Consider the following 15,433-nt stretch of genomic DNA (forward strand, 5'->3'; position numbering starts at 1 on the left):
TTAAAGGCATATGCATTCATAACTGCAGCATGCTCAGCACTTCAGTCAGTATGCTGTCATTGTGGTGCTGCCCAGCCCTAATGTAACCTGCTATGATACTGCAAAAAATTCCCTGTCCACCCAAAAAAGATTTGTGGCCAGGGGCTGAGAATATGATCCTGGCCTGTACTTAGTTATGTAGTTCATTACATTTGTACTCTGTGATAACAGGTTCTAGTCTGCACTTCCAACATTTTTCTATTTGTTTTCGGGGCAAAGCAAAACTCTATGCCGAAGTCCTCATTGGGATGTCTGTCCACTCAGCAGCTCATCTTCTCAATGCCCCTGGGCACTTATTTCTACTCAGACCAAGCTCCAAGTAAGGTTAGACATACAAACCTGCCAGGCTAACATTTTAACCCCTTGGAATCCCAACCTTAATACATGTTCATTCATTCATTTATTCTTTCATTATTTTGTTCATCTTCTAACCTGTTTATCCTCCTGGAGCCTATTCCAGCACTCTGTGGAAAGCAGGAAACACCCTGGACAGGCCGCCAGTCCAACACAGGCCAGACATGCAGACATATACACTCATACACTCTCACCTAGGGGCAATTTAGAATTACCAATTGGACTGATTGCATGTCTTTGGACTATGGGAGGAAACCCACCCACTGCGCCACCTGCCTTATTTTATGCTAAGACGTATTATTCAGTAACTACAAGGACTTCAGTGCAAACTGGTTGAGCTATTCTTAAGATATCGAGGTGCGTAATAAAACTTTGTGCTTTGTGTGAATTTGTAATCACTGGCTAAATCAGATGAAAATATGAGTACTTTATGTTGTTGAGCTTAAATAAGTACATTTTTATGTTGTTCCACAGCATTGGGGGCTTTTTGGGTGTTTATGGATTTGTGCTTCTGTCATGTTTGTATGCTGCTTGTGCCAGCAGCTGTACATCTGTGATTTCATGGGCAGAACATTATATATTTATATACTGAAAACCTATTTAGTACAGATTTATACAGTGAATAATCCTCTGATCACTAAACAAATATCAAAAACAGAAAAAGAACATCAACCAACGTGTAGTTTGTCTGTTGTGATCAACTGTATTTGGAAAAAAATATATATTTAGGTTCTCCTGCAAATTCTACTTTGGGGCACACAAACATTTGCATATGACTGTAATAGGCTTTATTACATAGGGAATATTTCAAACAAAATATTTTCATAGGCCAATGATAAGCTTCAAAGCAGTTAAAATATGCCCTTCAAACCAGTATTCAATAATGATCCTGCACAGACATTTTCTAATCACACCTTGAGTAGTTGAATGAATGCTGAACTCCAGTGTAACTAGCTATTCATTTAACTTGCTATCTGACAAGTTAGCTAGATGGCTAATGACAAACACTTATGAGTCAGTGGGAACCCTTAAGGCCTTCTAGGCTTTCAGAGCAAGCCTAATGAAAAGAAAAAAAAAATACATGTCTCATTTTTAGTTCATTAGCATTGTGTTTGTTATATTTAAACTCTCTCATTTCAGAAATGTTCATTAGGTTTTTGGTTAAACAAAAAAGTAAATTCTTGTAGCTGTTGATGGTAAATTTTCCAATCAGGATTTTTTACTCTGCATTATCTGAATAGATGCAGCCAGGTGAGCTCCCCCATTGGTTAGGACTTCAGGAGCTGAACTGAAGGCCTTACATGTCAGATTATTCACAATACAATTAGGCAGTGAAATCAACATTTTGATTTCCAATGAGTGGGACCAATTTTGTGAGAAAAAAAAAACATGCCCTCTGGAACTTCTAGATATGTCACAGACTGTGAATACCAGTGGAAGCCTGATAAATGTGTTTTAGTCAGTTGTTAGAAATAGTAAACAGCAGTGGCAGCTTTATGAGTCACTGTAAATAATGATAATAATGATATGTTTTATTTGCAAAGCACCATTCCAAAGCTCAAGGCTGCTTTACAGAGCATCCAAAACAGCCAAACTATAAACCACAAGAGTATCATAAAGAAAACAAAACAACATAAAGGGACAACATAAAGGAAACAAACTACACAACAAACTTGCACACCAATAGCAAAGAGAGGCAAATAACAGAGGCAAATAAGCTGTCATCAGAAGATCAAAGGGAAAAAAAAGCAAAATAAAGACAGTAGAAGACAAAGACAACACAAACCAAAGGGATAAAATAAACAGGACATAAATGAGATTGCAAATAACAAGGCTATGAGGTTACAGTAAAAGAGTAGTGCTGAGTTTTCAATTTAGTTTTGAAACAGGAAATGGATGAGCAGTCATAAATATGTTGGGGGAAGGAGTTCCAGAGCTCTATAGCAATAAAGGATCTGCCACCCCAAGAAGACAATCTAACTAGAGAGACGACCAAAAGTCTGAAGGCAGAAGACTGTTTACATGAAGGGATGTACAGATGAAGGAGCTGAGATAATTATGGAGGTGCCAGACCATCTAGAGCCTTAAGAGTAATGAGAAGTTCTGTATCTTATCTTTAATACGAGAAATAATGGGAAGCCAATGTAACTGGTATAAGACTGTAGTGATATGCTTTGCATGTTTGGTGTGTAAAACTGCTACAAGGTAAAAAATAAGTTCATATCTTTTACAAGCTTCAAATGTCCATGTTTAGCCTCTTAAACTCCCAGGCTTATTACTAAGGCCTATTATTCAGTAGCTACAGGGACTTCAATGCAAACTGGCTGATCTAATAAACTTTGGCCCTGCTGTTCTGCCCCAGCCATTTAAGAGCTTGATCTAGCCAAAAATGTTCAAGAATTTAACATCTAACATCTACAAGCAAACATCTTACTAGAGTCAATATGGGCACCAGCAGAAATAAACATTGTAGAAGTGTTTTTTCAATTTTTTTACTAAATTTATTGACTACGCTTAAGGCCTAGCTTGAATAATCACAGCTTTCCAATGTTGTGTGTGCTTCTGTCACTTAACTACTGCTGTACAACAGTGCATGCAGTAGTATTGTATTAGTATTGATGTGGAACTCAATCCAGTATACATGAATTGCACACTTCTTCCAGGGGATGTTTTACACAGAAAAGGTTTTCATTTTTGTTTGTACTCACTCTCTCCTCTAATGACAGCTCTGCAGTGCAGCATTATCAGTGTTCAGAGCTGGAAAGTGGCTTGTGCGCACACAGAAGTCTTGATTTTTTTTTACATCTGATGTATGTGAATGAATAGCACAGCACAGAAATAATCGATTTTGTTTTTTTGTTTTTTTTTCCTTGTACTTGTCCATGTCGAGAATTTTGGCAACATAGATACATTGTGCCTAATACAATTTTGTGATATTTTAAGGGGTGCTAAATTAGGGTGGCAAATTAGAAGATCTCCCCTGCCAACAATTAGAAATAATCAATATAAAATTACAGCATGCTTGTATTATCAACAGTGATAACTGTGACCTCAAAGCATTAAAATCTCTCTCTTTTCTTCCCATCCAGTGAAAACATGATTGCCCCCTTAGTCCCAAATGGAACCCATGATGAACATAGTTTGATCAACTGACCACAAAATTAGCCGCTTTCATCTTCACGAATTACAGGTTGAATGCCTCATCATGCTGCATTAATAACAACCTGCACAAGCTTCACGTTGAAGTGGAATATGTACCCCTGGCTTATTAAAGCGAGCATTTTCATGCCTGTGAAAAGCAATATAATTCAACATCTGACATGTACGAATAGGATTCAGAAGGGTTCATCAGCAGTGTGCAGCATCAACCGCAGAATGCACGGCTGTCAGATTGCAGCTTCGGAACATGCTTGTTTTTTTTTTTCTGACCTAGAGATGAAATGGAATAATTAGCTCTTGAATCTCATGTGATCATGTTGTGTGGGCATCTTTTCATCTTGAACATGTATGTATGTATGTATGTTCACTATGTACTGCAGCAACTACTTGTAGTGATCACAGATATTCTGGTCTTACTTCATCCACTGTGCAGATGCTATAATGGGTAATGTCCTGTCAGTCATTAAAAAGTCAAAGCTAGTCATGTTTCACTGGGGTTATTTGTAGTATTCCATATGAAAAAAGGACAGCAAAAAGAAAAAAGAAAGCAGGGGGCTGACTGCTTTAATAAAATCATCTAAAATGTCATGTTTTTCCCTTTTTGATGTTGCTTGCTTTGCTGTTGCACCACCCAAACCCACCCTGCCCTACAATACGCTAGCTGTGGTGTTCCGTGTGCGTAATTGATAATAATAAAAGCGAAATATTGCACCAAATCTTACTTCAATCATCTACTTGTGGACATACTTTTTCCTTTGTAACTGAACTAAACTCCTTGATTTGAAGGAAGATGCAATTGGATGCCCAGGCACATGCACAGATAGACCCTCTGCCCCTTTGTCCCCAGATTGTACAAGTGCCCTTTTGACTGGTGTGCAATTCAAGATCAGTTGCAGTGAAATGAGGCTCAGCCTTGCCCCGGGGAATAAAGCTTGTGGGTGAGCTTAGGTTCTACTAATCTTGCAGAGCCAGACGGGATCTCGTAATGTAACAAGTACATCTTGGGAAAACCCTGAGAGATTTTGGGCTAAATATTGGTAGTAATATAGATTCATTAGGGTGGAAACAAACTAAAAGATAAACTTCTAAATTAATCCACGCCTCATGAAGGTGGGGCTTAAAGTAGGGGTGCACTCGTCGACGCTGTCTGATAAACAACAAGCTCGTTGTTAGTCTATGGGTGTAACGTAAGTTACCATCCCTCAAAAAACAAATTAAGCATGTAGACATGCAAGATGTGTGCAGAGAATACATTACATATGGTAAAACATTACAGTAAAACAGTTCAATTAGTTAACAATAGTGACGCTTTGTTTTGCTTCTGTTTTTGACAGTAGCAAGGATGTTAAAAGAGCATGGGCTTGTGTAATTTGGGAGGCAGGTTTTTGCAATCCAGCACCAAAAGTGTAACAGGCTGTCCCTAGATATGCATTCTTGTTACAAAATCCTGTCTGGTCCCACAAGTTTTGAGTTTTGTGAGATTCTTCACCTCTAGTTCTCCTCATGAACTCTGACCTGTCATGCATTACCACAGTGCTGGAAATCCCATCAATAAAACACTGATGATCTCTTTAATGAAGCATCACTTTTAATAATATTGTCATTTTTAACACCAACCAAATATAATGGTGGCAGTAAGGGATTTTTTTATCTAACTACATCACGTTTTCATTGTTGTAAAAAGCAGGGATTTATAACTAAGTACTGCACACAAATTAACAGGGAACTCCAATTTTTTTCTAAATTTCTATATGAAATTGGGAGCTGAGCTCCCTCAAAGAAGTTTTTCCAAGAAATTGTTATCAAGACAGGGCCTGATGTCTGAGATATTATTTTACAGTAGTGTGCACAAAGGCAAAACAGTCCCCAAAGAAAATGTATTGGTTCAGATTTACCACTATTCTATAATCATTAACATTATATATAAAAACTCAGAGGACATGTGTAGATTCACTGGTGGTTTTGGATAGTAAATAAAATGACTTAAAGTGACCCCTGGTTCCTATCACCTCCACTGTATGGAAATCTGAAGCTGTACATTTCTCAACACATGAAGCATTTCACCTCAAACCACTCTGAATGAATTTAGTTACATCTCAACCACTGAATTCTACAGAATGTTTCCCTTTCAAATAGTGTAATAAGTATTGCCATAGCTTTACATGATGGCGACTGGGGTTCAATCCCTGCAAATATAGTAATGTCAGTTCTTTGGGCTGCCTCTGGAAAAAGTCTGTGTTTGGTTTTCTCTGAAACATGATTTCACAGTCTTTCTTGATAAGAGCGATTGCATTAACAGTAAATTAAATTAGGTTTAATGTTCTTGTTGCCCTTTTTTCCTCTTGAGCCTGTCTGGGGTGGTCAGTGCTTAAATATTGATTCTTTTGATCCTATTTTGAGAATCAATCCTCACAAGAAAATATCAATACTACTCATTTTCTTTAAGCATACTCTTAATAACAACAGTGCCAAAATGAATTCTGTGCATAATGCCATAGAAGAACCATTTTTCATTCCCTACAGAACCTTCATTTTGTCACTGAGACATGTTAGTATGAAGAATTATTTTAAAATTCAAAATAAAAGTTCCATAAAGAACCTTTAAATTGGTTCAGAAGAGCATGCAGAGCACACACATACTAGAAAAGAACACGTATGTAAATGCATGTTTTTCATTGGAAAGAAATGGAATAATATAATTACTTTCAATTATGAACACTGTGTAATGTGATTAGATAAATGGGCAGTCTAATCAGTATAATAAGATGAGAGGAACCTGAATAGGCCTGTTTTCCTGTGCTAAAAAAAGGAAGTAGCTAAAGTTCATAATAACTCCCCCAACTTAAATTACCTCCCCACTGGGTTGCGTGAACCCACCGCCCACTCTTGACAATGTACAGTTCAACCACTGACTAAACTCTTCTTCTAATCTGGCTCTCCAAGACATATTGAGTAACATATAGCTCAGTCTAATCCCAAATCAGCTAACATTGCTGCACACGCTGCAAAAGTCAGCTAGCAGCCTTCCTCAGCACAAATCTTAATAAAACATCCATTTAATATGCTCTATATAACATCAACAGAACTTCCTACAGATGCTGACAAACTTTTTTCTCCTCATGTCAGTTTAGCAAGTTTCGCTTCCGCTGCAACCATGTGTGCTGCAGTGACTGTGAGCAAAGCAGCCAAAGTTTGTAACAGCACACTTAAAAAGAATTCTTTCCAGAACTATTTTTGGTTCCTTAAAACCTTTGCAATAGATTATTCTTTAGAGTCATTTTTGTAAATGAGATGTGTGAGTGTGAAGAACCTTTTAAAGTTAAAGGAACCTCCACATAATATAAATGTTCAAGAAAGTACCCGTTGAATTTGTGTAGAACCTGGGAATGTGTTTACAGAATGGAGAACTGAAGTATCTGTATTCAGTCCATGTTACATTTTTGAAAAAGCATTTATTCCAATTACAGTTATTTTTTACATTTCTAGAATACTTTTAAATTCTTTTTAAAAGTATTAAACTGCATAAATAAAAAAAAAAACACAACCATTAATGCATGCTCTTAAAGCCTGAGTAGACTGATAAATCAATGTGATCAGTTATTAATCTCAGTGTTACTGAGCTCTGCTAAAGCCTGAGTAGACTGATAAATCAATGTGATGACCAGTTATTAATCTCAGTGTTACTGAGCTCTGCTAAAGCCTGAGTAGACTGATAAATCAATGTGATGACCAGTTATTAATCTCAGTGTTACTGAGCTCTGTTAAAGCCTGAGTAGACTGATAAATCAATGTTATGACGAGTTATTAATCTCAGTGTTACTGAGCTCTGCTAAAGCCTGAGTAGACTGATAAATCAATGTGATGACCAGTTATTAATCTAAGTGTTTATAAGCTGGACGGCATCAAACTCAGGCTGAATCCCAAACACCTTACGTACTCCCTAAATAGTATGCTAGCTATGGAAGTTTTGAAATTCTAGCTTCTACTGTCAAATAGTACATCATTTATCAAGTAAGGATGTGTTTTTTTTTTCATGAAACATATTAACAGCGCCATTTGAGATTCAGCCCTGGCACAAGAAGCGGGGTGCAGTGGGATTGGTGCTATTTAAGACCTGCGGTGGTAATTTGGTAACCAAAAAGTACTTAGGCATAACACAGTGATATGTTATGATATATTCATTAATATAAGACAAACAGTTATGAAATGACCACAGTACATATTAATGGGCAACCGAATGTTCTTCTCTGCCTTCAGCGCTCCATGCTTGCTTGGCAATGATACCATACACTAATGGAACTACCTTTCTTGGCAGAATGCATGTTTATGTTGATTATTAATAATAATAACTTAAATTATTTACTGAAAACGTGTATTTTAATCATAATTTATGTTGGCCACTTCACGCCATGCCTAAGAACACCCTTCCCCGTCATCAAATCACAGTAACGCATGGCGTCTCGTGGCTTATTGCTTCAATATTTTATTATTGGGATATGGTGAATGGCGTTCTGAGTTCACAAGACTGGTGGCAGTCCTGCCCAGGGGGATTGGGTTTTTTCATGAAACATATTAACAGAAGATTCACATGAAGAAAAACTGTCAACCAAACATCAAGGAACAGTGTGAATAAAAAAAAATACACTCTCAGAAATAAAGGTAGTAAACTGTCACTGGGGCAGTACCCCTCTTGTCACTGGGGTGGTACCCTCAAGAGTACATCTCAGTACCTTTAGTCAATGAAACATAATCCGTTGAAATTATATTTTCTAAGTTGTATTGACTCCACACACCCCGTCTCGTCTCCAGGCCTTTCATTTTATTGCTCTGTTTTAAAACATTAGGTTATGAAAAGATACAAATATGTACTTTTCACCTGGGAATAAAAAACCTATTTAAGGTCCACAATTGGACCTTAAAACCACTGTTGTACCTTTGAGGGAATATTTACATTGTTTGTACCTGGATGAATGAAAAATGTACCTGCACAGTATCTTTATTTCTAACAGTGTACAACAGCAATACAACAGTTTTTCCCATTTGTTTATCAAGATGTATTACAGCATTTTCTAAATTCAGGACAGTGTATAAAGTGTTCAGCCATCACTACTTTCTCACAGTATTCTGCCCAACTCTGTACATGTGATTCAGCTAGTAAGAAATCAACTTCTAAATTGGGTAACACAGTACTGTGCATAAAGCTATATGACACCTACATAATCTTGTCACGACAACTGACATAACCCTACATAAATGTTTATAAATGCTTCCTCCAGAAGGTATCATCTATCATAAAGGCTAATTTAGCTAACTTTGAACAAAATTGGCAAATGTAAACTTTATAGCGAATGACGCATTTATAAACATTATAAATGTCAATTGTCATGACAAGCTTATGAAGGTATCATGTAGTCTTCTGAACAGCACCCTACAGCAAAGTGTTACCACATGTTAAATTTCAGTTCACACTAGTAAAGTAAATTTTCCTCACATTAAAATGGAATGGGGAAAAAAACGTGAATTATTACTCATGAGAGCGGAACTCTTACATGTTAAAACATAAAACATTCATTTTGAATTTTGAGAAAATTTGATGTTTTACTAGCAAAAATACTTTAATTTTAATTTTACGTGTTTCGTGTTTTATTTAAAACTAATTTCTTATGTGAATTATCTGTGGACTAAATGCTAAAATGGCTTTGCAGATGTCCACTGTTGTCCTTCTTGCAGCTTTGCTGTGGAGCCAACCTATAGAACTCCATCAGAGTTGGTGGTCCATCAGAAAATACATTTTGATTGGTTTAAAAAAGATGGTTATTTAGCTAAATATTCACAAGCCGAGGTTTTTTAACCACATCCCTGGACAGCATCAAATACAAATTACCTAACAGAAATTTTCGAACAGAAAGTCATCTGGCAGCTGTGCTTTATGATTGTTTTGTATTGTTTAGATGCTTGTCATGTCAATTTTACTCTTTTGTTTTATGTGATGAGGACCACAATGGGAATAAGCTTTAGTGCTTTTATTGTGTTTGAATCATGCGTGATTTTAATGGCTGTATGTATTTTAGTCATGAAATAAAGTCAATCAATCCATCCATCAATCAATCAATCAATCAATCAATCAACAGCTCGTGCTTGTAGAATATAAACAGAGGCAGCTCCTGCTTCTAAGTAGACGGGGCTCATGATGGTCCACTACTGCTCTCCAGGACAGTGTCCACAGTGAGCACAGGGTCCTCCTGCCTGTGTGAGTGATTAGCCTACAATGCACCATCAGGACCATAGTCGCGTGCGCTGATTGATGATTAGTGATTGATGGCGTGCCTGTAGTTTCACAGCGCGAGGAGCTCTTTTTCCTCCGGCCGCTCGTGCCGGAGGAGTGCGCGTGTGCTGGGGTGGTGTTGGTGGTGGTGGTGGGGAGGTGGAGTTTCATACACACTCTCGGAGCTTCTCTCTCAAGCGCGCGCGCGCGCACACCCTCACACAAACGCGCGAGGATGCAGCCTCGACTCAGCGCTGCGCGGTAGCGGCTCCCTGCTGGACGCGAACTAATGATAATAATAACACTAACTGACGATAATAATAATAATCGTGACGTAACCCGTTTTACTGCCAACTTTTTCCTTCTCTTTTTCGCGTCATTTTCATTTTTTTTCTGGATCTCGTGCCGGCTGATCGCCATGGTCCGCGGTGCGTGCGGGACTGGACCGAGCAGCGAGGGGTCAGCAGCAGCTCGGCGGTGGCAGCGCGCGGAAAGAGGCGAGCTGCACACGTAAAAGCAAAGAGAAAGACAGAGAAAAAAACATCAGTGAAAGCGTGAGAGACCGTTACCAAACCAGTGACCAGCAGTGAGTGACCGGGCCAGCCAGGGACCGTGCATCTTGGAGAATGGGTGAGTTGACCAGCTTCAATTCGCACGAGCGTAGAAGTTGGAAGAGAGAAAGCAGCGTTCAGGGATGGCGAAAGTGCTTGATTATACATTTGCACGTAGGAAAACACACACACACACACACACACACACACACAAAAGCAAGAGTGGCAAAGGAGCCAGTGCGTCCTGGTGGTGCATGGTGCAATCATTGCATTGCTGTCCCAAACCCTTGGAGGAGAACGACAGGCACTCTAAAGCTCAGGTGTGGGTGGTGAAATTTTTAAGATTTGTAGACTGTTATTTTCTTGCTTTCGTGGCAAAGAATCCTTATTTTATGCAGATACTAAACCTTACTGATCTACAAGATGTGCAAAAACGCTCCGTCTCCATATACTGTCCTCATTTGCAGTATTTTCTCAAATGCAAGATGCAGTGCAATTCTATTCTAGTTCATATGTTGGAGTAATATGGCCTGTGCACTCCCACACAGTATGATAAGGCATAGGAAAGAGTTCATAATCACAGTTCGTGTGATCAACTCTCCTGTCATGAGGCAGCTAAGCGCCCTGGCAAGCTGCACCCAATTACTGCTCACTCTACTGTTCCAGTCCATCTGGGGTGGTGCCTACCTACAGGGCTTCAGGCTCTAATCTACACGTCTAGCTGAGCTGTGCAAGGAAGTCAACCCCATGGCAGGCTGTTGATGGTCACTCAGGCTTCCCCACGGTTCGTCTGCCACATAGGCCTCTGCAACCTTAGATAATTGCACGTTGGCCATGCCAATTATTGGCAGGTAGACCAAGGGCCAGGTCTAAATTTCATGCAAGCTTTTGCTGCCCAAGCAGTTTCTAACATGCTGTCAGAGATAAATGTGTCTCAGCGTGAAGCCTCGCTCCCTGGCTGTCGCAGCTTAGTCCCTTCGCCCGGTCAATACCACTTTAGCCTTGTATGGTGGCAGGTTGGATTGTGTGTGGCTGATAGTCTTGGATCCATGTTTTTGGATCCTAGCAATGAGCCTACCAGGAGGAATCTGGTGGGCTGAAGCTGCTGCACCTGAGAATCTTAGAGGAGATCTTAAAAATGAAAAACGTCGATTGGAGTAGTGCCACTTTTTAGTTTTTCAGGAATCTTTCACTGGATGGATCTTTGAAGAAGTATTTTAGTGAATAAGTGAGTGTGAAGAACCTTTTCAAAGCCCTAAGAACCTCCACATAATGTTTATGTCAGTAGGCTGAAAGATTGTGTGCACTGGTAGTTTTAGACTTTTCTTATAGCAATTACAATGTCTGGATAAAACTATTGAGCTTAAGCTAAGAGTCTTAGAAGAGAAACACTCTTATAAATAAAGGTGCCGAAAAGAATTTGTTGGAGTGATGCCATAGAAGAACCATTTTCGGTTCACTCACGAACCTTTCAATTGATGGTTCTCCAAAGAACCCTAAATTGAAAGATTCTTGAATTGAAAGTGGCTTTTTTTTTAAAGTTTAAAAGTTTAAAGAACCTCCACAGCAATTTGGTGGACAGGACTAACAGTTTTGGACCCATGTTTTTCATGTAGCAATGAGCATTTCCGGAGAAATCTATCGGGCTGAAGCTGTAGCACCAAAGAGTCTTAGGAGATAATGCTCTTAAAAATAAAAGTGTCAAAAAAGGTTCTTTGGAGCAATGCCATAGAACAGGCGTGTCCAAAGTCCAGCTCCAGGGCCAAATGTGGCCTGCGGGCAGATTTTAGATGGCCCCTCGCTTCTGTTTAAGAGTGTGTTGTAAGTGGCCCGCCAGCCAATACATTACAAAATTTCCTCTCACCTGACGGTGGCAGTATTGCCCTAAATTTACAGTGTAATGCACTGCACTGTGTTAATAAAGTTAGCTAAACTTTAAGCGCCTTTCTTTTCTGTTTAGACATTTAGTCAAGGCTACATCACAAACATAACACTGAGGATCAGCTTTTTCAGCCAGATGGAAAATGAATTACTTTTTTATCAAGAGCCAAAGCAAATGTGTGTGCTTAATATGTCAAAACACTGTAATGAATTTCATATCAGTAGACATGAAACAAATCATAAACATTACAGGATAGAGCAGAGAAACCAAAGCAACTGTAAATATTGACCCTTTAAGGTTGAACAAAAACCTCTGCCGTTTAATCTGCTCTTTATGTTTAATAAAGTGATTTCTGAATGCAGTTGCTGCATTTATTTGACATGTAAAGAACATTATCTGACAACGATGGTCTCACGAATTATCTTTTAAACATGTAAACACTTGAATAGGAATATACCTAATACATTAGACATAGTTAACTGTTACTCTTAAACAATTTATCCTTTTTTTAAGTGCTTGCTGATCCAAATCGCTCTGACCAATCCATAGAAGAAGTCTGGTGCATCTTTTATACAGTGATAGGAAACACAGTAGCTCACAGAAAGCTCAGATTTTATGCACTGATATTTTGAAAGCATAGTATTTTGAATCATTTGAATCATAATATTTCAGCCCTCAGGTATTTTGACTCAATACAATTTGGCCCTTTTATAAAAAAGGCCATGTTTTCCTACAAGAATGAGTATATCAAGAGAAATTTGGTGGGCTGATGGCTCTCTAAAGAACTATGTTATAAGTGATATGCAAATGTGAAGAACCGTTTTAAAGTTTTAAGAACCTCTATATAATGTAAAGGTCTATGTCACTTTAACCTTGTATTGCAGTAGGCTAAAGAACTTTGGTAGTCGATAAATGCCTCTTAATTTAAGCAATTCTGATGACTGAAAAAGTAGTTCTGACTCACCAAAAAAAAAGTACATAAAATAAAAAGAAATTAATAATCAATGTCCAGATGAAAATTTAGCTAATGCTGGTTAAAAATTTTACTGCAAATAATGATGATAAGAAAAATGAAAGAAAATGAAAAGCTGAAATTTGCGATCACTGAACAAACACATTCAGGCAACTTTGCCTGAATGCTACCAGCAAGGTACAAATTCAACATCAGCATTAAGGTCGCAGATCTGTCTTTTTGTTAAACAATGAGGATATCAGGAGGAATCGATTGTGCTGAAGCTGTAGCAGATTAAAGTCTTAGTGGAGATACATCAAAAATAAAGGTGCCAGAAAGGGTTCCTTGGAGATAGATGGCTCTTTAAAGAACTTTTCTTGGTAAATGTGTAAGGGTGAAGAACCTTTTTAAGTTCAAAGAACCTCCTGCCATATTAGGCTTGTAGGGCAGTACGGCAGGATTATATGCACTGATAAATCCAGACCCAAAATGAAGATACCAAAAAGGGGTTCTTTGGAGCGATGCCATAGAAGAACCCTTGCTTTGGTCTGATTAGGAACCATTCAGTTGATGCTTCTTTAAATAACTATTTTTGTTAATGAGAATGTGCAAATGTGAGGAACATTTTCAGCTCTCCAGAAACCCACTGGCACATCCAGGCTTCCATTCCTCACTCCGGTAACTTCAGAATAAGGCAGCCAATTTGCATTTTTTTCCATGTAGTCACTGAATATTACTTCTTAGAATGTAGTGAGCCTGAGATTTTGAGAGGATTTTCCTAAAGGATTTTCCTACACCTTTAAGAAGTGGGTTCTTCAAGGCTTTTTTAGTAAAGGCAATGGTTGCCTTTAGATAGATAGAAGCATGACAGCTTAAAGAATCATTTGAATACATAAAAAGTTCTTGCATGGCAAATGGTTCATCTATATGATGGAAGTCCATCTGTATATGGATTTAAAGAGCTTTAAAGAGATACATTGTTGAAAACAAAGGTTCCTATAAAGTTCTTGACTTGGACATACAGTTTTACACTTCTAGCAAAAAGGGTTCTATATAGCACCAAAAAGAATTCTGCTGTTTTCACGAATCATTGTAATTGCAGTGCTTTATAGAATGCTTTTTGCGAGTCAAGAACCATTTAGGAAGCTTTGTTTTTAATAATTTATCTCTACATTATAAAAACTGCAACATTCAGTTTTCAAATTAATCTAGCATGTGGCTCTAATATAAATGCTCTTGAAGACGTTGATTAGCTGGATCTGATGTGGCAGATTAGAGTTGCAAACAGAGTGCTGCAGAATTTCTCCTGGAGCTGGTTGGAGATACAGAAGCTGATTTAGAGTAATTAGGTGCTGTCTCCTTCTCTAAATCCTCTGGTGAAGTGACAGCCTTAGGAAGCTAGAGTTACACTATCACTGAAGAACTATCATTATCGCTAATGCAAAGTTTTATTTCTTCTTCTGCAACTTTGTGAAACTGGAAATTCCATTATTGCATTAATATTGCCCAACTTTATTATAGTTTTAACTGGAATAGAGTGCCCAGTGACTGAAAGGGACAGAACTGAACTAAATGTATTAGTTTGTATTTAGGAGTGAAAAATAAAAAAGTGTCAGGTAAAGTATAAGGTATACACAATAAAACAGTATTTAGGGCAAACCACTAATTTGCTGGTGCAAATAAAATACTTTACCAAATACTGAATTAAAAGAAAGTAAAATAAATACAAATAAACCTCATTAAAAAGTGTAATTAAGTAGTTTGTACATGATGCTCTTGCATTATTGTTTTTTTTTTTGTTTTTTGTTTTTGTTTTTTTTTTGCAGTAAAATATTGACGTCTTCATAATTCTTAATGCTAATATCATGAATAATGGCCAAAACAATGGACCAATGTAATGGGAAAGTGGTGAAACATGATTTTTTTTTTTCACTTGTTCAAACAAAAGTGTTTGATATTATATATTAGCATTGCTCAAATTTAAACACATACTGTTCACTCCCCAGCCCATACAGTCCATATGTGGAAACAGCTAGAAAAACAGCCCCATTTTGAATGAACTGTTTCTGTGATGTCACAAAAAACAGCACATTTACATACATCCACCTGTTCAGCCTACAGCTGTTTTAGCCTCACCCACTCATGCTGAAGTTCTAAGCAGTGTTTCAGCCCAAACTGCCCATTTGAATATGGCACAATACAGGACAGCCAGTCAGAACAGAGCTCAAAGC

The 15,433-nt window shown here is 38.0% G+C and overlaps 1 protein-coding gene across 1 annotated transcript in view; it reads left to right on the forward strand.

Annotated features, from left to right (window-relative positions):
• Positions 1 to 10,364: 10,364 nt before the first annotated feature.
• The window catches only part of lrrtm4l1 (leucine rich repeat transmembrane neuronal 4 like 1), a 60,486-nt gene continuing 55,417 nt past the window's right edge, over positions 10,365 to 15,433 (forward strand). Inside the window, exon 1 of the mRNA XM_036595875.1 lies at positions 10,365 to 10,447. Within this exon, the coding sequence (XP_036451768.1) occupies positions 10,444 to 10,447 (4 nt within the window). The 5' untranslated portion in view covers positions 10,365 to 10,443. The remainder of the gene's footprint in view (positions 10,448 to 15,433) is intronic.

The sequence above is a fragment of the Colossoma macropomum genome, unplaced genomic scaffold (genome assembly GCF_904425465.1).
Source record: "Colossoma macropomum unplaced genomic scaffold, Colossoma_macropomum, whole genome shotgun sequence".
In the NCBI taxonomy this organism is placed as follows: Eukaryota; Metazoa; Chordata; class Actinopteri; order Characiformes; family Serrasalmidae; genus Colossoma; species Colossoma macropomum.